This window comes from Myodes glareolus, chromosome X (genome assembly GCF_982192425.1).
Source record: "Myodes glareolus chromosome X, mMyoGla1.1, whole genome shotgun sequence".
NCBI classification, from domain to species: domain Eukaryota; kingdom Metazoa; phylum Chordata; class Mammalia; order Rodentia; family Cricetidae; genus Myodes; species Myodes glareolus.
The window spans coordinates 112,015,301-112,037,371 of record NC_142053.1 but is presented as its reverse complement, the minus strand read 5'-3'; the positions used below and the strand labels follow the sequence as shown (position 1 = coordinate 112,037,371).

Here is a 22,071-nt window from a genome sequence, read left to right as displayed (position 1 = left end):
ACTGCTCTGAAAAGTATCTACCTATTTCTACAATTTCATTTATTGCTTTTCCTTGTCTCTTTCTCCACAGAAACCCCACATTCCCTGACTTAGATTCGACAAATTAATGAAAGAATACACGGCATGGGAGTAGTCTGATGATGTCAAGGAGTAAAAGCATAGGAACTTAGTTTTACCCTAGCTCTTCCATTGAATGCTAAATTATAATGCTAAATTATTAAGTAATCTACTCTTGGTTTCTCAATATTCTCACTTATTAGTTAATCTTTAATCTATTGCAATCTAGTATCTTTCTAAATATTGGATTGAAAATATTCTTTTAGATAGTAAACTCAATAGAGCATTCTTGGAGTTTATTAAATTTTATCCTATAAATACTTTGCGTTTTTTCTTTTTTATTTATTAGACTCTTTTTTAAAAAAATACCAATCCAAATTCCCACTCCTTCCTCCTTCCCAGTCCCTCCACACACCCTCCCACCTCAACCCCCTCTAATCCCAAGAGAGGGTAAGGCACTTTGCTTTCTGGAAAGTTCAAGGCCCTCCCTACTACATCTAGACCGGGCAAGGTATACATTCAAAGACTTCCCATTTGTTATTCCATATTCATGAGACAGTTGCTTAGATAGTTGATTTTCAAATCTGCCTTTATAAGATAATCTTTTGAAGTAGACATTTTCCAAAAACCTGGCTTTATTTAAGTTAATGCATTTTGATATGCATAACTTATCTTTCAATTAAAGCACTTCATAATGCTCCTTGTGAATTATTTTAAGGATCAGATTATTCTTACGGTATGTTTTAATTTTCAAAATTAGGAAAATTTTTGTAGTCATCATTTTATTGTTGATATTTAGCCCAAATTCACTTGATTGGAACACATATTCAGTACTTAATTTATAACAGATTACAATCCTTTGATGTGATACGTAGTAGCTGTTCCCTACTTGACAAAACCTATACTCACCTGGCAAGAGGGACACTCTACTAAAGAATTATATCCACTGGATTAACCTCTGAACATGTCTTGACTGATGACAGGCATTTTGGGAGTGTGGAGTAGAGGGTGGGGGCATCCCATTGTGGATGGCACCATGTATAGATTGGCCCTGATGAGCATAAGTTGGCTCTCATTCCTCCATAAGTTCTGCTTTGAGTTCTTGCTTAGATTCCTATCCTGTCTTCCCTCAGTGATGGATTACAACCTGGAAGTATAAGGTAAATAAACCCTTTCTTCCACAAAGTTGCTTTGGTCAATGTTCATTATAGCAACAGAAAAACATGTTAAAACACTAGGTATTTGTTGTGACTTATTTTATAATCCAGCTTGTGGTAAACTTAACAAAATGTTCCTTTTGCATTTGAAAAATATGCATTTTTTCAGTTGTGGGTACAGTGAGTTTATTAATCCTATTGCTAAATTTACATCCTGAATGATCTTTTAGTTGACTTTTTTCCATCAATTATTGAAAGATGTATGCTAAATTTGTTTATTATGATTGTGGTTTTATCTGCTTTTTTATTTGTTAACTTAATAATTGCATATCCAAGACCATGCTATCAGTTTAATATAAATAATAATTTTGTGTATTTGCTTTTGTTTTTATATGCAAGTTATCACTGGCCTAGAATTCACTATATAGCCCAAGCTTGCCATATAGCTTACAAAAGTCTCTTATCTGAGCCTCCTGAGTTTTGGAATTACAGTTGTAAGTTTACATGCCTGGATTTAGCAGCAGATTTTTCTCAAATAGTAAATATTAAAAGCACTAAACTGGCCTTATTTTATTAACATTTTCATGCTATCTATCTATCTACTATTAATTTTAGGCTTCTGTATTGCCCTGATAACTATATGTACTATAGGAATTGGATTTTTTTTTATTTTAATTTGTCTATTTTTTGTATTATTTGTCGATGCATTTGGGGTTGATTTAGCACTTTGATTTTCTTTATCATTCTTGCTCTCCATTTCCCCTTCCTTTTATCTCTACTTTATTTTTTCCTTGTGTTTTCCTTTCTTCTGTTCTTTTACTAGTTGCAGTTTTTAAAATGTGATAGTCTTTAATGGCTATTATTCTATTATGCCAGTATTGTCAAGAAATCACAGAATCCATTCCAATAGAGCTCAGATACCATCTAAGAATCTTCTACACTGCTTTTCAAAAGCATCTTACCAATTATTCAGATTTTGGAAGGAAACTAAAAGTTGTTTTTCATCTACAGACAAAAGGAATGAGCCGATAGCATTTTTTAAACTTTCTCATTACCAAAATCATCTGGAGTGTTTATTAATTGTGCACATTCTCATTTATCTCTCCAAGCCTTATGAGTCAGTGTTTTCACTGAATTTCACTGAGAATCAGCATTTTTCTTAAAAATCTTAGATGAATCCCATTATGATAAGGTAAAATTTGTGGGAGCTTTAGTAGTATTAGCTCTTAAAAGAGCTTTTGGAGTGACTAAAGCGACACATAGATAATAACATCATTGTAACGTTCATGGTGCAAACTTCACTGTCTATGAGCTGAAATTCAATATTATTTCCTGCACAGAACAAGTGATTCTAAATTTGTGCTACCATACTGGACTTCTCTGAAGAAATAACTAGCATCCACAGGGGTATAATTTATAATTTATGTAAGTTCAGTGTAAAAAGGCAAAGTATGAGAAAAGATGTGTGTGTGTGTGTGTGTGTGTGTGTGTCCCCATATCCCTAGGTTGGAGAGATAAAATATTCTTGAAATAGAGCTAGGCATAAGAGACTGGTCAGGCAGCAGTATATGTTTTCATATTGCTTTTTAAAACCTTTGGTAAATGCAGCCAGGACTCAGGAAGCTCATACGCACACAAACTCCTCAAAGTAAACTAATAATGACTCAGTTTGATACCTATGTATTTGTAAGCAGCAAAATTGACACCCCCGTTTCTTTAAGAAAATCCAACATAATAGCATATGATTCAGAGTTTGCTTTACCTTCACTAGCAGGTTTATGGAGTCTTGGGGGGGTAGATTTTGAAAAATAGCTCATATAATCTACATTAAATTTTTACTTGGATTTTTAGTGGTATTGTTATAGAAGGTAACCCTCTCTATATCAACAGACATATTCCTCTTCCAGTCAGAAGTGCAAACAAGACACAGTGCTTCTGGTATCCTTCATGGGGTTAAGATATAAATCAGGGCTTTCTTTCCAAACATGCCCTTACACTCAATTGCTTGGGGGGTGAAGAAATACTGAGCCTTATCCTGAAAAAGGGATTTAATTGGTGGTGGGGTGCTGCCAAGGCTTGGGAGTTTTGAAGAGTGTCTAGATGATGCTAATGTTCAGGCAAGTTTGAAACCTACTACATAGAAGCTATTGAGCTGCAAAGCTGAAATATAAACCTCTAAGTAAGGTAAAACTTAAGGTGTCTGTGCAAAAGTCAAGACAGTGATATCAGCCTAATTGAAAGTACCAACATGCAGTGTGCACATGTACGGTATAGAACATACAAACAAGTGTTTTTTAAGCTATAGGTCAATATCCTTTGGGGGATCTAATGACCCTTCCACAAGGATCACATATCAGAGATCCTACATATTAGATATTTACATTATGATTAAGAAGAGTAAAAAAGCTGTTATGAAGTAGCAATGAAATAATTTTATGGATGGTGTCACCAGAACATGAGGAACAGTATTAAAAGATCACAGCATTAGTAGAGTGGAGAACCACTGATATGAAGGCAGATCAACTGATGAAAAACATCAAATCAGTTATGTACACACAGTCACATACATTCAAATTGTCAGTATTCAAGCAGGATTTTAAAATAACTGTCAGTAAATCTATATGTCTAATTAGAGTTGTTGCATAAAAAAATCAGAAAGCCCAAGAAGATTTGAATTTCAGATAAACAAGAAACAATTTCAATATAATTACATACCATGCATCATTTGGGATATAATTATATTATAATATATTTACCTGGAAATCATGCTTAGCCGTGTGACTTGTAATTATATTGACTAAACCTGCTAACCTTACCCACCATTTTAAAGGAGTAGTTTGAGCAACAATTTATTAGAACAAAAATTAAGTTCATTTTCTTCTTCATTATGTGTTCTAGGTGGTTTTTTTCTTTTTGAGTTACATTGCTTGGCTAATGACCTCATGCTCTGTGTGATTCTGTACTGAGTGACAAGCCTACCTTATTCTGCCTTTTCTGTCGTCTCCGGAGACGCAGGAACTCCTTATGCTGCCGGGAGACAAAGTTCACTGCTGCGTATTCCAGTAAGGCAGCAAACACAAACAGAAGGCACACTGCCATCCAAATGTCAATCGCTTTCACATAGGAGACCTGAGGAACAGGATGGGGCGAGAGAAGAAGAAGGAAGCTGTGAAGGCTTGCCAGAAAACCCCGTCCTACATTATATGAACGGTACAAGTAATGGTCAAGTGTTTCTAGTCTTTAGAAAGCTTCTGTGCCTAGTGCTGCCAAAAATGTTTATCAATAGAAGACGAACCAAAGACGTTACATGCACGTGTGTGTGTGTGTATGATCTAATACAACAAACACACACGGATGAAACTGAAGGACACTATCGTAAGTGAAACGATGATCTCACTTATATGGAATCTTGAAATATTTATCTCGTACAAGTTAAGAGTATATTAGCACCTGCCAGAGATTGGATATGGTAAGTGGATATAATGCTGCAATTGAAGGAATAAATTCTAATTTTATATTGCAGAAAATGACTAATATAATTAACAATGATGCGTCATATACCTCAAAATAGTTAGAAAAGGCAATTTTGAATCAACTTGCCAGAAAAAAAATAGTAAAAGTTCAAGATGTAGGGTATGCCAATTACCCTAAGTTGACGATCACTTTATATATATATATATATATATATATATATATATATATATATATATATATATACACGAATCATAATATCACATCAGGATCTGGTGTATAGTTCAGAAGTAGCAGTCATATTCAGCACATATGGGACTTTGGGTTCAAGTTTCAGAGTTAAGAACAAAATAAAGTACCGAACATCCCATTATACCACATAATTATGTAGCAATAAAAAGTTCTATAATTCTAAAGACAAGGTACAAAAGTAATGCTAGAACCACTTAGAAGATTAAATATAAGACAGATGAGACAGTGACTCGGGGTAGAGGGAACTTGGGACTCCGGCTGCTTTGCAAGGATCAACAGCTCACTCTACACACATTTTCATGGTACAGAGAGAAAAAATTAAGGTTGTTGTACCATTGCAGATCTCAGACTGTCAAAGATACTCAAACTGCCAGATGAGCATGTACTATTCAATTCTAATGTTTGTGGATTTACTTACTATATTTTTCCTTTTCTAAGTACTGGCCAACTACCCTTTTAAGTGTCGCATATGTATATAACGGTTACACCCTATACCAATAGTATTATCCCATTTTCTGAGAAGGAAACTGGAGGAAATTATCACCTCAAAGCACAAAACTAAAACTTCAAAGTCAAGATTCAAGTTGAAATAGAGTGTTGACTAGTGTATTTCTTACCTAATCATACATAATACAGTTTCTAGAGTCACATTCTTATAGCCTCCATTCCCATTGACATTTATGGCATTTGTCATGCAGTTTAACTTACTTCTAAATTATCATTTCCAATGCATGCACACATTTTAAGGCATTTAGTTTATTTTCAATTTCATTCCTGCATCTACAAATTTTGTTGCTGTGAGCATCTTTCCCCACAAATACCTTATTGCCTCTGTGTTTGTTTGCTAAACCAAATTTTGGATACATTATGGCAGGGAATGATATAAAAAGTCTCTTTATTTAGAAAGTTAGCAGCGGCACAGAGGGCCAAAGAGTACAAAGTTTAGAGTGGAAGAAGTACATTTGCTACAGCATGTGAGTAACATCTCTAAATTGCTTGACCTTGGTGAATCCATTCCTCAGATGTTAAATATGAACAGTTGTAGTACCAGTCTCACAGAGGAGGTGGTGTAGAAAATCACTTACTTTATGCAGAATTTAGGACAATGTCAAGGGTAGAATAAATGCTATAGAAAGGCTTGGAATTATTTGACTTTATATGGGTGTGATTTTGTTAAAGGATACAGTTTTGGAAGAGAGAGAAATTAACAAAATGTGTTGCTCATGTACATGTGTTTAGGGCAGAGAACTTGAGATTGAATAACCTAATGGGAGTGGGTCCATGAAAAGATTGATTCTCCTTCTTTTTTTTTTTTTTTTTGGCTTTTTGAGACAGGGTTTCTCTGTAACTTTGGAGCCTGTTCTGAAAATAGCCCTTGTAGACCAGGCTGGCCTCGAACTCACAAAGATCCGCCTCTGCCTCCCAAGTGCTGGAGGTGTGCACCACCACCTCCCGGCTGATTCTCCTTTTATAGTCATTATTTCCCTGTAGCTCTTCATCTAAGAGTGTGGCTTTGTGAAATTTCCCTATCCACTTTGGTAAGTCAAATGGTTCAGGTATTCTGTTTATTTTTTATTTTAAATTTCTTATTTATTTTACATACCAACAACAGTTACTCCTCCCTCCCATCCTCCTGCTCCCCTCACCCTCTCCACAATCCACCCCCATACCCACTCCTCTGAAAGGGTAAGACCTCCCTAGAGGAGTCAACAAAGGCTGACACAGTAAGTTGAGGCAGAACCCAGCCACTCCCCACTTCATCAAGGCTGAGCTAGGCATACCACCTTAGGGAAGGGGGTGCTAAAAGCCAGGGATGGATCCTGGTCCCACTGTAATGGGGCCCTCAAACAGGTCAAGCTACTCAACATGCTGAGAGCCTCGTTCCATGGGTTCTATGCAGGCTCCCATGCAGGTCTAGAGTTTGTGAGTTCCCAAGAGTTTGATTCAGCTGTGTCTGTGGATTTTTACCTCATAATCTTGACCTCTCTTGCTCATATAATCCCTCCTCGTGTCTTTGACTGGACTCCCAGAGCTTGGCCTGAGGTTTGGCTGTGGATCTGGTGCAGGTATTCTTTAGGTCAACCATACTGCTGAGATTTCAAAAGTACAGCTTCCCTGTCATGTCTAGAAGATTCTGTATTACAGCAGATATCCTGGTAGCACACTTATTCTTTTTAAGATTGCTATCTGCTTTACGTTATATCACACAATTGGAACTACTTCCAGTCCCACTTACATTGTTCCAAGATGGCCCAGTTTGCCATCCTCTTCCCAGGGATGTATCATTATTTCTACCTGGGATGGGTATTCATAGTTTGTCTGACCGAGGCCTCTCAGAATCTCTCAAAATCTGTCAGAAATGCCAACTCTCCTAGGAACCTTCCTTAAGTTTTTCTTCTTTTCCCCATCTGGATTAGGTGATATTTTTTAAAAAAATTCTCTTATTGACTGCTACCAAATTTATTATTTCTTGGTGACCTGTTTCTCTAGCTCTATCAATAGATTGCAAGCTGGTTTTATAGGTTTGTGCTTGGGTAAGTTGGTTGATTTTGGAAGAATGAACCTGAGCAGAATTTCTCTTAGCATTACCAGTACAGAACTTGACAAGTCATGGGTAAGAATAAATTATGTATGTATGTATATATATATATATATATATATGCATTCAACAACAACTAGTGGAAAAGAGTAAATAAATTTGAAAGAGAGTGGGGGAGGGGTGTGTGAGAGGGTTTGGAGGGAGGAAAGGGAAGAAAGAAATACACTGTATTATAATCTCAAAAATAAAAACAAGAAAGAAAAATAATGTGGGGTGGATGTATAGATGGATAAATGAATAATTAAGTGGATGAAAAGAAGGAATATTCAAGCCATTTTGCATGTTTTACATTAATTAAATCAGATAATCTTAAGCAATAATATCCACAAATATCCTTCATATATTAGATGCTTATAAGTTGGAATATAACAAGTTTTAAATTCTTTTAGCATACCTAGAATTCCAGAATGTTCTTCCTTAGTAAGCAATAATTGCTTTTTTACTTGTTTATCTGAAGCAACCCTATTCCATGATAATAAAATGTTACTAATCACAATATTTCCTGTTATATATTATTCAGATTGCCTGTAAATATTTTAAGATCTCATAATGAAGAGAATTTATCACTGCCTGAGACATGCTCATACACAGAACGAAGTCTAGTAGAGCTGACCATATTTCTCTTATTCTTGGTGCTTACAGGAATTTCTAAACCCTTTTCCTCTCTCCTCCTGACTGTTTGCAGGCTCAGCACATATTTGGCTTCTTTTATGGCTGCTTATAAATGAATTCTTTCACTATCTTAATCATTTTGGTTGGTCTCTCAGTTTCCTTCAAATTAGGAACGTCTTTCAGCATTAAAGTGCTGGCATTGAATGCATTATTCACATGGAGTTAGAGGGTGTGGGGAGATGTCTATGACATACAATGTGATGTCACTTGGTGTTGCTCTCTCAGGATTCAAATTCCTTTTCTTCCTTTTAACCAGCTCTAATGTCAGATTCTCTCCCTTTGGCTGCTAATCCTTAGAAGTTTTTAGCTCACATCTTTTCCTGTCGCATTCTTTTTAAGATTCTTGAGCTTACGTGATCCCATCCTGAACTACTTACTACCAACTTGCAGGATAGCTTTTCAACGGTAATTAAGCTCTCAAAATGCTGCTATGAGTCACTGACTTGTATTCTTTAGAGGTATTTTTATTTTTTAATTTAATTTTAGCTTTAAATTTTTTGAACAAGGCCTAGTTATATAGGTCAGGCTTTCCTGGAACTCACCATCTTCTCATATTGGCTTTCAAAGCATTGGGATTATAGGAATATATGCCACCATGGCAAGTCTCCTTTCAAGAATATTTAATCATGCTAGCAAGATGTCTCAGCAGGTACAGCTATCTACTGAGCAAGCCCCACGGCCTGACTTTGATACTACTCCAACTTCTCAGTAGGAGGAGAAATCCAACTCCCAAAATTCTCTCCCAAAATTGCCCTCCAACCTCCACATCTACAGGTCAGTTCTCTCTCTCTCTCTCTCTCTCTCTCTCTCTCTCTCTCTCTCTCTCTCTCACACACACACACACACACACACACACACACACACACACACCAACAAAAATGATAACAACAATAGTTTTGAAACAAACAGTTTCAAAAACAATATTAAGAAATGCAAAACATGGCAGATATTCATAGCCTAGTGCTCTGTAGAAAGCATTGTGGTGGGCACTGTGAAAGGTAAACCTGTAAAAGCAAGATGACTAAGATGCTTACTGATTCTTCCCAGAAGTTCTCTGATTACACTTGTGGGGACTTGGGTCACAGTAGACCGGGAGCAGTAAATCATAGCCCAAGGGTCGGATATGACTCACTGAATATCTGCCAAATATTTATTGAAACACAGTTATACTTGCTTAGTTACATATTGCTTATGGCTACACTTATATTAAAACGGCACAGTTGAGTAGCTGTGCCGAAAATCAAATGGCCTGCAGAGCCTAAAACACTAAGTGCTTAGTTATTGAAAATGTTTGCTAGTCCCTAACCTTCAGGAGTTTAATGGCTCAAAGAAACTATAAAGGCAAAGCCCCAAACACAGAAGATGGAGGGGAATCTGGTGTTTTGTATATGTGGTGCGTTTTAGGAATGAGGGCATGATAACAGGTAGATAGGAGTACATTCCAGGCAGAGAAGGCCCTGAAAGCAAGCAGATAGAATCAAGGTTTCTATATCCTCATAAAACTATTCTAATGAAAAAATGTTCCACTGCTCATTTTCAAATGACATATGGGCACACAAGTCTTATCATATTTCCCAGACAGTTCTTTATGTGCAAAAGCGAAGATCTTATCAAAAAGCCTACATTCTCCTTCCTCATAGGACTATCTCTCCTCTTGACAATTTCAGCTTCTACACAGGCCTGGCTCCCTTTCAGAGTATTTGATCATATATGATTCTTCTATGAGACATCTTCTTCCATGTCTTGTGTCTCTTTAATTCTTTCTGTTTTAATTTCTACTCTATATTCATACCCTCAATAAATCCACCCACTTCTATAGATTTTTTTCTTTCTGTGAATTGCAGGATGGTAGAAGTGTTGCCGCCGCCGCTGCTGCTGTATGCCCTATAGCAGAGACTTCTTGAGAATCTCATTTCTTGCACCAGTAAAACTAGATGTTCTAGACCAGTTGACTACACAATGGAATGTGGAAAAAAACTGTGCATGTTATCTGAGGGTCTCCAAAAATTCCCTTAGTAGTTAACCTTTCTACGTCTACCTTGGATCTCTTTCAAGACAGCAGTATCACACACTGAAGAGGCCAGGATCTCTCAAAAACCCAGGCAGGACCACCTGCTCCAGAGTAGAGTGTAAAATGAACAAGAAAGAATCTTTCTTTGCACTCATCCACAGATTTCGTATTTTTGTGTTTCCAAAGCTATCCCTCAGCCATGACATCTCCTATACGCTTGTGCTAATTCTATTATGTCTACAGTTATTATCTGTACAGTCAATTTAATGGAATATCCCCTCATCCGTCCATTTCCTTAGAGTCCTCTCACTAGCAACTCTGCTTTTCCCATTATTTCCTTGCCCTCACTCTAATATTCAGTCTGTTGAGTAGATTTCACATTTCTATCTGCAAAGTACCCGTGTTTACTCTTTACTTGTCATGCCAAAGATGTCATTACATGCTCAGCTATTAAATGGTAGATCTGGCTATCATAGCAATTGGTCCCTGTGCAGTCAGTATCTTCCAGTGTCATTTTGTCCTTTTGCTTCTATAAGATGAATTTCAAAAAGCAAAACAAAACAAAAACCAAAAAAAAATTCATTTGGAAACATGTACTTCAGCATTACTATGGCTGCCTTTTGCGTGCTTTGGTATCCGAGATACTGTACAGTATGTGCCTGTCCTAGTTAGTTATTTAACTTCGCTCTACTCCTTCCTAACACAAACTTTGCACTTTGTTTAAGCAATTCTACTTACCCCGAGGAAGCCAGCTCCATTCCTGTTGTGACTCATTTACACCAGCGGTTTCCAAATTGAGGGAGTGATTTTGAACCTCGGGGGAAACCTGGTAATAGCTGCAGATACTTTTCCTTGTAACCACCACTGGGAGGTGCTACTAGTATGGGTTAGGAATGCTGGTGGACCTGCTATTATGCCCAGGATTTCCCCTGTCATAAATCCTTCAGTCCAAATGCTAGCAATTTTGAATTGGAAACCTCCAATGTTAGGAAAGCAAACAAATGCTCCCAACCTCCTAGCACCTATGGCATACCAGTGAATTCCAGTTCATGGTGATGTTCTCAAGGACGCCAGAACATCTAAAGCTGAAGCGGGAAGTACAGATCAAGGAATTATCTTGTGCAAAATGTGAATTCTGTTATTAAATTCAGAAATTCTTCTGAAATTTTTTCCACTGTGTAAATTATCACATTTTTTTCTATTTATTTTCAGATAATTACTTAAGGAGTAGCCCAGATTCTATCTTTGATATGATGCTTTCTCTGTCCACAGTGCTCCACGCATCTAAAGGTTTTATAATGTATTTATAGTTAGTCGACCCAGTTTAGTGTTCGTGCATATGTTTTATCTACACAACTGAAGTATGGAATATTCTCAGGATAGAAAGGCAATATTTTTCTATCTATGCCACTGAGGACAAGGCTTTCAGCTGTTAGCAAGTGCCCCATAAATTACATTTGATTAACACAATTTCCAAGAAGTGCAAATGTTTTTCAAAATCACTATTTTATATGAAGAATCAACTACAAAAAAGATAACTAAATGAAAGAAAAATATGCTATTTTAAAAATTATTATTATTATTTTAGAACCATGCCACCCCTAGTTACTCAGGAATCTAAGGCAGGAAGATCACTCAAGTCTAGGAGTTCTGGGCTCTAGTATGTTCTGTCCACCAAGTATCAGCACTAGACTGTAGTGTACTCTACCCACCAAGCATCAACTACCTAGAGCAGGAGACCGACAGGTAGCCTCAGGAGGGGTGAGCCAGCCCAGGATGGAAATGGGAGCAGATCAAACCTCTTGCTCAGTAGGTCATGTGTTTTAGGGATGCTAGTTAATGGTGTTCATGTTATTCTGGACTTGTTTTCACTAAGGGAAATGGAGATTTATTATGTTTTTATAGCTTTCTAGCTCATATAGTTTACATGTCAATCTGGTGGAAAAACAGAGCCAACTGGGTGGTTTAGGTTTTCTTGGCTCTAGGTGAGCACCTATCTGATGTACTTACTGCTGTTTGGGCACCATGTCAACATTCTTTAGAGGTAATTCTCACTGATGGTTTCTCAATGCTCTTGATGTTTTTGAAAACTTAAGAAAGTTTTCTAGAGACAGTGTCTCATTGATTGCAGACTCAACTCAATTTCAAAGTAGAAAAGCAAGTCGTGAGTGGATTTGCTTGCATCCTACAATTTGTTTTCTGTACCCAGATGTGACAGCAATTCCCAAGACAAGAGGTCCTTTGTTTATGATTAAGACATTTTCTATCCCACACTGATTCCCAGGACAGAATTATGGGTAATCATTTTTACAGGGACTACTCTCTTCGTTCCTCAGGCAAGCATTCCCATAGGACAGTGTGCCAATTAATGTCCCAATTAAAGTGCATTCTAGTCACTAGACTGACCCCAGAGAGCTGCGACATTCCTCCAGAAGCCAATAAAAAGGATTTTTTATTAACATGTACAGAAAGAAGCTTCCTGTAGTAGAGAAGATTCACAAGTGATTATAATCAACCAAGCATTAGTTTTAATAGAGAAGAAACAAAATGGGATTTATAGGGCAATCTAAATGCTCCTAGTTAGTTTTCTTTATGCATGGAGACAGAGGGTGCTTGTGTGCAGGAGAGATACACATACCTGTGTGCACAAATCTGGAGGTCAGAGAAGGAAGTCAAGGGTCTTCCTCTATCCCTCTCTACCTTATTCTGAAAGGAAGTCTTTCAATGAACCTGAAGTTCACCATTTTAGCTAGAATACTGAGCTGGCCAGCAAGATCCCAGTATCTAAGTGTCTGTCTTCCAACATTGGGATTGCAGACATGCATGGCCAATGTTTTTATATGGGTACTAGTGATTTAGACTATGGAGCTCCTGTCTTCACAGCAAGTAAACTCATCCGCTGAACCATCTCCAAGGCACTCATTTTCTTTCTGAACAATTATCCTTCGCAACCTCCTGCTTGGTTTGTAATTTTAATTATTCCTAAACTATGCAGCAAACCGTTGCCAAAGCAAAAAAGAGGCATTTCTGTTCTGCCCAGAAAAAAAATTTATTTTATCTAACTTCGAAGAGAACATTTTTGAAATGCACTTTGATTAATGCTTGTTGAAATGGAGGCTACCTGTTGGCCAGAGGAGCTTGAGATATTCTCCCATTGTATGGAATAAGGAGATTTGCTGTGTCTAATCAATTAATGTTTTGTTTGATATTATGAAGTATACCGGCTCTATCTCCACCACAAATTCATGACTGGAAACTGAGTTTAATAAATGCATAGTAAAATCATATAACACCAGAAATCAACAGACATGGAACGAAAAATTCTGGGTTTGCTTTTTGCTTTTGTCTCTTATCTATACTCAACCATGTTATCATCAAAAAATAGTTGAATTGACTGTGGTGCCAAAAGATTCATGATGTTGTGTAATTCTGTCTTTATAATTTCAGGGCCAGGTTGTGATTTTTATTGCCTAATTAAAACAGCTTACACCTGCTGTTTAAAGCAGGAAAATCAGATTTCCTTGGCAAAGATGTATAGTGGTAGAACTGACTAGCGGGTCTATGCCAGCATTCCAACCGTCATGCATTTTCTCTTTATATTTGACAGTCTTGTTGGAGTCTGGGCAAACTAATTTAAACAATACAGTTCTTACGAAAGCATGGTTTGCATAAATAGCCATTGGATGGCAGGACCTTCAAACCTGGCATCTGAATGAACCAACCAGTAATCGATGATTCTGAAAAGTCTTTGGAGATCAATTTCTTTGTTTGGCATTGGGTGCTGCACAAGTCTAGTTAGTTGATAGTATTTATGAATATGTTTATCTCCAGTATAGAAGCCAGGAAACTGTTCAAAGTGCCTTAACAAAAAAACCATATATCCATGTGAGTTTTCAAGACGGAAGGGGGGCTAGAAGAGTACAACTGCTTACCCCCAAACTATGCAAGCAATACCAGACAATACTCACTGTACCATAGTGTCACCCTGCAGAAATGCTCCCTTAAGTTTTCTGCAAATAAGGCATCTGGGAAAGCCAAAATAAAGAGGCTATTTGCATATAGGGAAAGGGAAAGAAGCAGGACTCAAGAAAATCTTCCCCGTGCTTGTGTCTGCCCCATTTCATTCCATTCTCAGCTAATGAGAACACCATCACCACTTACTTCCTATGACGGCATCTTCAGATGCAAAATGACAGGAATGAGAAGAAAGATGAATATCGGTAGCTAATTAACAGCTATTAGAAAAACAAGGGGGAAATTGAAGAAAAGAGTTAGTTATATTGTGTCAATATCGGAAGAATGACATTAAGGAATAACAAGATGATGCTCTCTTACAGAGATATCTATTCAGCCAGTGTGGGGGTGGGGAGAGAAAGCTTATGAAGGTTTGGCCAACTAATATATTATTTCTGGATGAATGAACATGGGAAAATGGCTTAATCTTTTGGAACCTCAGTTTCTTCATATTGAGGCAGGGGTCCATGGATTTCAGGTCAATGTGGTCAGTGAAGGATTGAGTAAGGCACTCTTTGCAAACCAACACTCATTTGGCACTGTGTAGATGCTCAGTCTCATTGGTTTGCAAGAGATGGCCTTCTGACGACATTGAATAATTTAAAACTTGCATAATTCAAGACAATGTTCCCCAAGGCAATGAATGTAAAGTAGAATCTGTTGCATTTCATGTTCTATGCATCCATTAAGACTTTATTAGTATTTTTCTTTCATCCTATTTAAAATTCATATAATCTAAGTTCATGTAGAGGGGAATCTCATTGTAGTAAACATCCTATACGTCATAAAACCTGATGTACTGTTATAAAGAAATAGAATAATCATTATCATCAATAAAGAACGTTTGCCTCACAACTCTGATTTATTTATCTCTTACTGCAATGATAAGTGAGTTTACTCTTTGACTTTACAAAAATCATGCAGGCAATATTTGAGCTTCAATTCACAATTAACCTGGATTGACCTCAAACTATGCTTTACTAGTTCATTGACCTCTGGGGGAACTTCTGTCTCTCTGGGGGGGGGGGGTGAGTCTGGAATTGCTTATAGACTGTGGTTTCACTCAGTGACACCATCTACAGTGAACAAAAGGTGAGAAAGTCCATGCAATGGCATAGGTATGTAAGAAGGAGGAGAATTGTTAACATTCAGCCACAGAAGATTATGAATGTTCAAAGATGAGCACAGAGATAACATGCTCTCGCAGCAGTTCATGCCATGTGTCCTTGGGACACTCTTCCCATTTACCTATCTATTTATTTATTATTTTCCAAACTCCACCTTAACCTAGGTTCTGGCTTTACACTTACAATCAAGGGAGAAGAAAAAAAGAACATTAATTTTAAAAATTCTCCTTGGTTGTTGGTAATATAGGTTGGTCGCATGCTTGCCTACTGTACACAAGGCCCCAGATACCTTCCTGAGTCCTGACCTCATCTCTAAAGCCAGGTGTGGTAGTCTGTTCTTATAATTGCCTAAATCTGGTGGTAGATACAGGAGGGTTAGGAATGTAAGGGATTCTATCTCAAAATCTTCACCCCTGTTCTTTCGATTACACTAAATGAACTATTTTTAGGGGGTTGCATTTATGCTGAAAACAAATATCTTCCATCTCATAGCCCGTAGACCTGGAGCTAGATAGGAGGAAACGTACGAAAGAACTGAGAAGTCGCCATTTCCTGAAGTGTGCTTACTGATTCAGGATTTATAAGCCAGTTATTCACTCCTGGAATGAGGTGAGGAGGCCATATCCGGACAACATTCCTGACTACACTTCTTATTCATGATTATTTCTGAAACTCAGAACCTAATTAGAATGGGTTAAATGGGCAAGCGCTAAATGAGCATATACAAGCTCCCCATCACCCTACAGTGAGAGTGTGCTCCCAGTGTTTGGTGGTCTGAATGGTCATGGGCCGCACAGGCTCATATATTTGAGTAATTAGTCCTCAACTGATGGAACTGTTTGGGAAGAATTTAGGAGGCGTGCCTCTGAAGGCAGACTGTGAGGGTTCAAAAGACCATTTCTGGGCTTCTCTCTGCTTCCTGATTGCAGACCAAGGTGTGCACTCTCATCTCTTCCTGGAAGCCTTGCCTTTGCTCGACCATCATGGACTTTAACCCTCTAAAACCATACACATAATTTAAATATTTTCTTTTATAAGTTGCCTTGATCATGGCATTTTGTCACATCAATAGAAGAGTAAGTAAGACAAAACTCAAACTGATTTTTGAGATGACTGATGAGTAAGCTATAGAGAACGCAGAGAATGCAGGATTGTGGGCTGTCACCCAATACAGGATTGTGGGCTGTAATCCATGACTGTCTTAGAAGCCCAGTTTAACCGAAGGTGATAAAAAAAATAGGTCATTTCCTAAAGAATTTCTTGACTCTTATATTAACTTTGGGGGGCAATAAATCCTCTCTTTGTAATAAGATTCTTAACAATGCACTTGAATCCTTTTACCACTGGGATGTAGCAGCCTAGAGGTAAGGACAAGGTCTCCTATAGTTGAGTCTTTAAAGAGCATTTAGCATATGAGACCATGGTACACATACTATTTCCATTGGATAACAGTGTCAGTGATAGCAAAGAAGCTTTACCATCCAGTCTCTTTTCTGTGGCCTAATTTACCATCAGCACTATATTTTAATGTGAACTTATGGTAGAAGCTTGAGGTCAGTAAGGATATCGCCATGGGAGCCAACTTGACAGGAAGTGTGCCTTCAAAGCTAGTGTCTTCTAACCTAAAGCTCCTGAAACGAACCAGCTACTTGCTATTTCATGCTTGCCAAAGTGAAACAGAAATGGAAAGATTCCAGAGCCCCACCAAGCTTCAAGTTCCATGTGGAGAGAAAAAGAAAACATGAAAGGTCAATCAGAGATTGGGAATTAATGTGCAATGAAAGTCCCTGGCTGTGTTGGTGACCTACATTTTTGTTAATATAAGTCACCTAAGCTCATGTTTCAGGTGGTTCCATTTCCTGCAGCTACGCAGCATTTTGATGCAACTTGGCTCCATATTTTCCTGCTTACCTCAAAAAACGCAAAAACCACAACAAAAAAACCTACCCCCACCACTACCAACAAAACAATAATAAAAAACAAAACCAGAAGCACAAATGATTCATTAATAATTAGATGCATATTTGCAATAGACACTAGCCTGGGGGAGCCTCTATCGGTAATTAAAAACAAATCTTTAGGCCTCTTGAATAAAATGACATGAGTAAATGTGTACACTTTGTGAAGAAATAAAAAAGGCTATGCTATCATTATTTTGACAGTATGAGAGGACACCACATAGTTGAAAGATAAATTGGTAGTGTGAAAAGATTTGTGTTGGGCTCATTGAGCACACAATTTCTTATATATCACTTGCATGTATCTGATTGAGAGAGTGCAAATCAATTTGAGTCTCTTGGTAGAAATTAGTCATATAGTATTACAGAAAATAAGAGAAGGCAGCAGAGCTATGAAGGAGGTGGCAGTGAGAAGATGCCAGGAATATGGGTCTTAGATCAGTCACTGTTGGAGTTTGAAAACTTAGTCACAACATTCCTCCTCCCTTACCCTACTTTCCTCTTTCTGGGATTCTTCTTTGCAAGATCTTAGGTTGTAAAGAAAAGAAAACCTGAAGAGAGAGGAAACCAAATCAATAGCAGGGTGGAGTTCCAATATCAATATGATAGGACCTGACAGTCCTAAAAATAGCCTCTAGGTCCTCCTCTCTGCCTTCTTAACACTTTCAGTCTCATCTGATAAGAAACATTCTTTGAATATCTCCTCTACCTGTTCTACCTTAGAACTTACCTAAGGTGGAAAATTACTTGTTTAGGAGCAAATGGTACTTCTCAAACCAAACAAACAAAACAAAACAAAACAAAACACACGTAATACCATAGTAAGTCTTTCTATGACAAGGATGCAGAGGAATAAAACAGATTCTAAGTGTTACGCTTTGGGTGTCCTATTCTTGCCTTACTTCTTTCCAGATGGATAACTTGGCAGGACACTCAATGACTCTGCGTCTCATATTTATCAAATGAAAAATAAGGATAATAAGTGGAGCCCACCTAACAGATTTGCTGTAAGAACTTAAGCGTACTTGGAATAACAAGTAGGCAGAACTTAGAACTAGGCCTGGTATCTTCTAAGTGCTCAAGCATGGTAATTCTCATCATCATGGTGAAATTAGCCACTTACGTTTCTATAATATCATTAGAGTCAATGCCTTGAGTACTGCAAATTAGGAAGATTAATTAATAGTTTCATCCAATTTAAGATCTTCATTAAAGTTAAATGTGAGAGTCAGTCTCCTGTGACTTTCTCCTGGATAGAAGCACTTAGGAGATTTAGGAGCAACTGTTCGGTCTTGAAGTCAATGTTGTCAGTGTTGGGTAGCAGATGGATAATTTTCCTTCAAAGATTCTTATTTTAAAATTACCCTTTGGCCTGAACAGATGGATTTTACCTTTAAATATCAGATTATTAATTTTCAAAACAACTGGATGAATGACATTATGCCTTTGGAATTTTAAATATATCTGGTATACATTCCAATTTACATTCTCTTAAGCATTATTGGAAGTAGATAAATGATTTTATAATTCATAATTAATTTTGATATTTGCTAAAAATTCAAGCTTTCTTTCTCTAATGTGGGTGAAATGGAAGGTATGCAACCAGTGATGAATAACATGTAAATATTGTTTGTATAATTTTAACCAATATACTCTAACATTAGGAAGCACATTGACACTACGAATCATTGTTATTATATATGTTGGATTGGGTATACTGATTTTTCAAATTTTTAAATATATCATTCATTTTACTTATACATATGATTGTGCAGATAGTAGATTTCAAACTTATAGTAAATCCGCAGGTTGTAAGGTGCTGAGCGGAGTGGAAATGATTGCAATTTATAGGACAAGGAGTAGGTACATGCTCTCACAGTAGGAATAAGGCTGAGTTCAGTTTCACACCAGCTTTGCTTTCATTAGCTTCTTTGGTGCTGGGAAAATCACTCAATATAGATTTACTATGAGTATGATATCTACTTTTCTCATTCTCACTAATTTCCCTATGGTGATTTGGGTTACTTAAGGCTAACTAATAGAACACCAATCATACAACTCCAGAGCTGAGGCACATCTAAATCAGCTAATGGAACTTGTTTCTTTAGATGAAGAAAGGAAAAGTAAAACTCATGACAGAGTTTGGATGCCTGCTGTAAACTGATTGCATGTATTCCCAAAGCACAACTAGAAACAGAAATGGAGGAGGTGCTTGGAAGATTTATTTAGACAAATAGGTTCCTTTTGGGGTGTATGTTCTGAAAAATTTAACTTATAGTCACAGTTCATTGATAATTGCTTTCACAAAACCGATCTTCAATTGTGATTCACCTAATCAATTGGAATTTTCACTGTGAAGAGACAAAAAAGAAACGACCAAAGACGTCTCTACATTGGACCCAGAGGAATAATATGAAATCACTGGTGCCGTCAGAGTTAGGGTAGTGAAGTGGGGCAAAGGTGTGTAAGGAATGCTGGTAATCAACATTTTACCATCTTTCCTGTTGCACTTGGCCCGATGCTGTACTCCTGACTCACATTTGACTATCAGCATGGTAGATTGTCAGTCTCTGGCAAGTATCTCCAGCCTGCCCTTTATGTTTCTATCTATTTTTCTCTCTCTGATCAGCTATCTTTACTATGGGAAATCCTAAAGTAGGAAAACAAAGGAAATATTCATCTAGCCATTAGCAAATGGTTCTGATGTCCTCCTAGGTTCTGATGGAACCTGGCATGTTATGAGGATGTGACAGTATCTAAAACATAGTCCCTTTTCTTAAGAGCCTTATATAAATGGGACAAGTAAATCTGCAGTTATAATCTGGTGCAACAATTGAAAACACCAGGAAGTACAGGTGTTAGAGAAGTAGAGAGGAAGGGAGCTTGATAGGCTTTGGGGTGTTCAAGATTTGAAAAAGAAATGTCTTTCAAATCTATCTAGTAAACTAAGTAAACACAAATTTAGAGCAAATGGAAGACCCACATAACACAATTCTTCGACATAGACATTTGTGAACATAGCTGAAATTGGAAGTTTTCTAGAAAAGCACAATTTATAAGAACTGATCTCAGAAAAGATTTTTTTAAAGGGAAATTAGTTGAGTCATTATAGGAATCGTCTTGAAAATGTCTCAAAAAGTTGAAAATGGAACTTTCATGTAATCCAGTTATTCACTTCTGAGTATATACTTGGAAGAATAAAAATCAGCTTACTATAGAGAGTTGAAAATCTATGAATGTTCCAGCACAATACACAATAGCAAGTTATGGAATCAATTGGCTTAGGCGTCAATCAACAGAAGAATGAGTAAAGGAATTATGATGTTTTTATTCAGTCATTAAGAATGACATTTTCTAATGTACAGGAAATTGGGTGGAACCAGTTGAATATGTAAAGGATGAGAATAGCTAAAACAATCCTGTACAACAAAGAAACTTCTGGAGGCATCACAATCCCTGACTTCAAATCCTACTATAAGGCTATAGTAATAAATATAGCTTGGTATTGCCATAAAAACAGACACGTGGACCAATGGAATCGAATTGAAGATCCTGACATTAATCCACATACCTATGATCACCTGCTTTTTGACAAAGAAGTCAAAATGGTACAATGGAAAAAGAAAGCATATTTAACAAGTGGTATTGGCATAACTGGATGTTAACATGTAGAAGATTGCAAATAGATCCATATCTATCGTCGAGCACAAAACTCAAGTCCAAATGGAAAAGGACCTCTACATAAACCCAGGAATATTGAATGTGATAGAAGAGAAAGTGGGAAGTAGCCCTGAATGCATTGGCACGGAAGACCCTTTCCTAAAAATACCCCAGTAGCACAGACACTGAGAGGAACAATCAATAAATGGGACCTCCTGAAACTGAGAAGCTTCTGTAAGGCAAAGGACACAGTAAATAATAAAAAATGACAGCCTACAGAATGGGAAAAGATCTTCACCAACCTCACATTTGACAAAAGGCTAAACTCCAAAATATACAAAGAACTCAAGAAACTTAGGTATCAAAATACAAAATAATCCAGTCAAAAATGGGGTACAGCTTTTGAGTATATACCCAAAGGATGCTTAATCATGCCACAAGGACATGTGTTTCAACTATGTTTATAGCAGCATTTCTTGTCATAGCCAGAACCTGGAAACAACCTAAATGCCCCTCGACTGAAGAATGGATAAGGAAAATGTGGTACATTTATACAATGGAGTACTACTCAGCAGAAAAAAAAATGACATCTTGAAATTTGCTGGCAATTTGATGTTTCTAGAAAACATCATATTGAGTGAGATAACCCTAATCTAGAAAGACAAATATCACATGTACAAATATCACATGTACTCACTCATAAGTGGCTTTTAGACATAAAGCAAAAAAAAAAGGATACAACTCACAGTCCCAGAGAACCTAGACAACAATGAAGATCCTAAGAGAGACATACATAGATCTAATCTACATGGTAAGTAGGAAAAGACAAAATCTCCTGAGTAAATTGGGAGCATGGGGTCCATGAGATAGGGTTCAAGGGGAGGGGGTTGGAAGGGAGGGGATCAGAGAAAAACGTAGAGCTCAATAAAATAAAAAAATGGGGTAGAGAACTAAACAGAATCCTCAGCAGAAGGATCTCAAATGGCTGAAACAAATTTAAGGAATTGCTCAACATCCTTAATCATCAGGGAAATGCAAATCAAAATGACTCTGAGATACCATCTTCCACCTGTCAGAAAGGCTAAGAGCAAAA

General features: G+C 37.2%; 1 protein-coding gene across 2 annotated transcripts in view; it reads right to left on the bottom strand.

The window, feature by feature from the left end:
• The window catches only part of Glra2 (glycine receptor alpha 2), a 204,096-nt gene that overhangs the window by 40,398 nt on the left and 141,627 nt on the right, over positions 1 to 22,071 (bottom strand). For both annotated transcript variants that reach the window (XM_085684310.2, XM_048446202.3), the window contains one exon: positions 4,194 to 4,343. In XM_085684310.2, the coding sequence (XP_085540436.2) occupies positions 4,194 to 4,343 (150 nt within the window). The remainder of the gene's footprint in view (positions 1 to 4,193; positions 4,344 to 22,071) is intronic.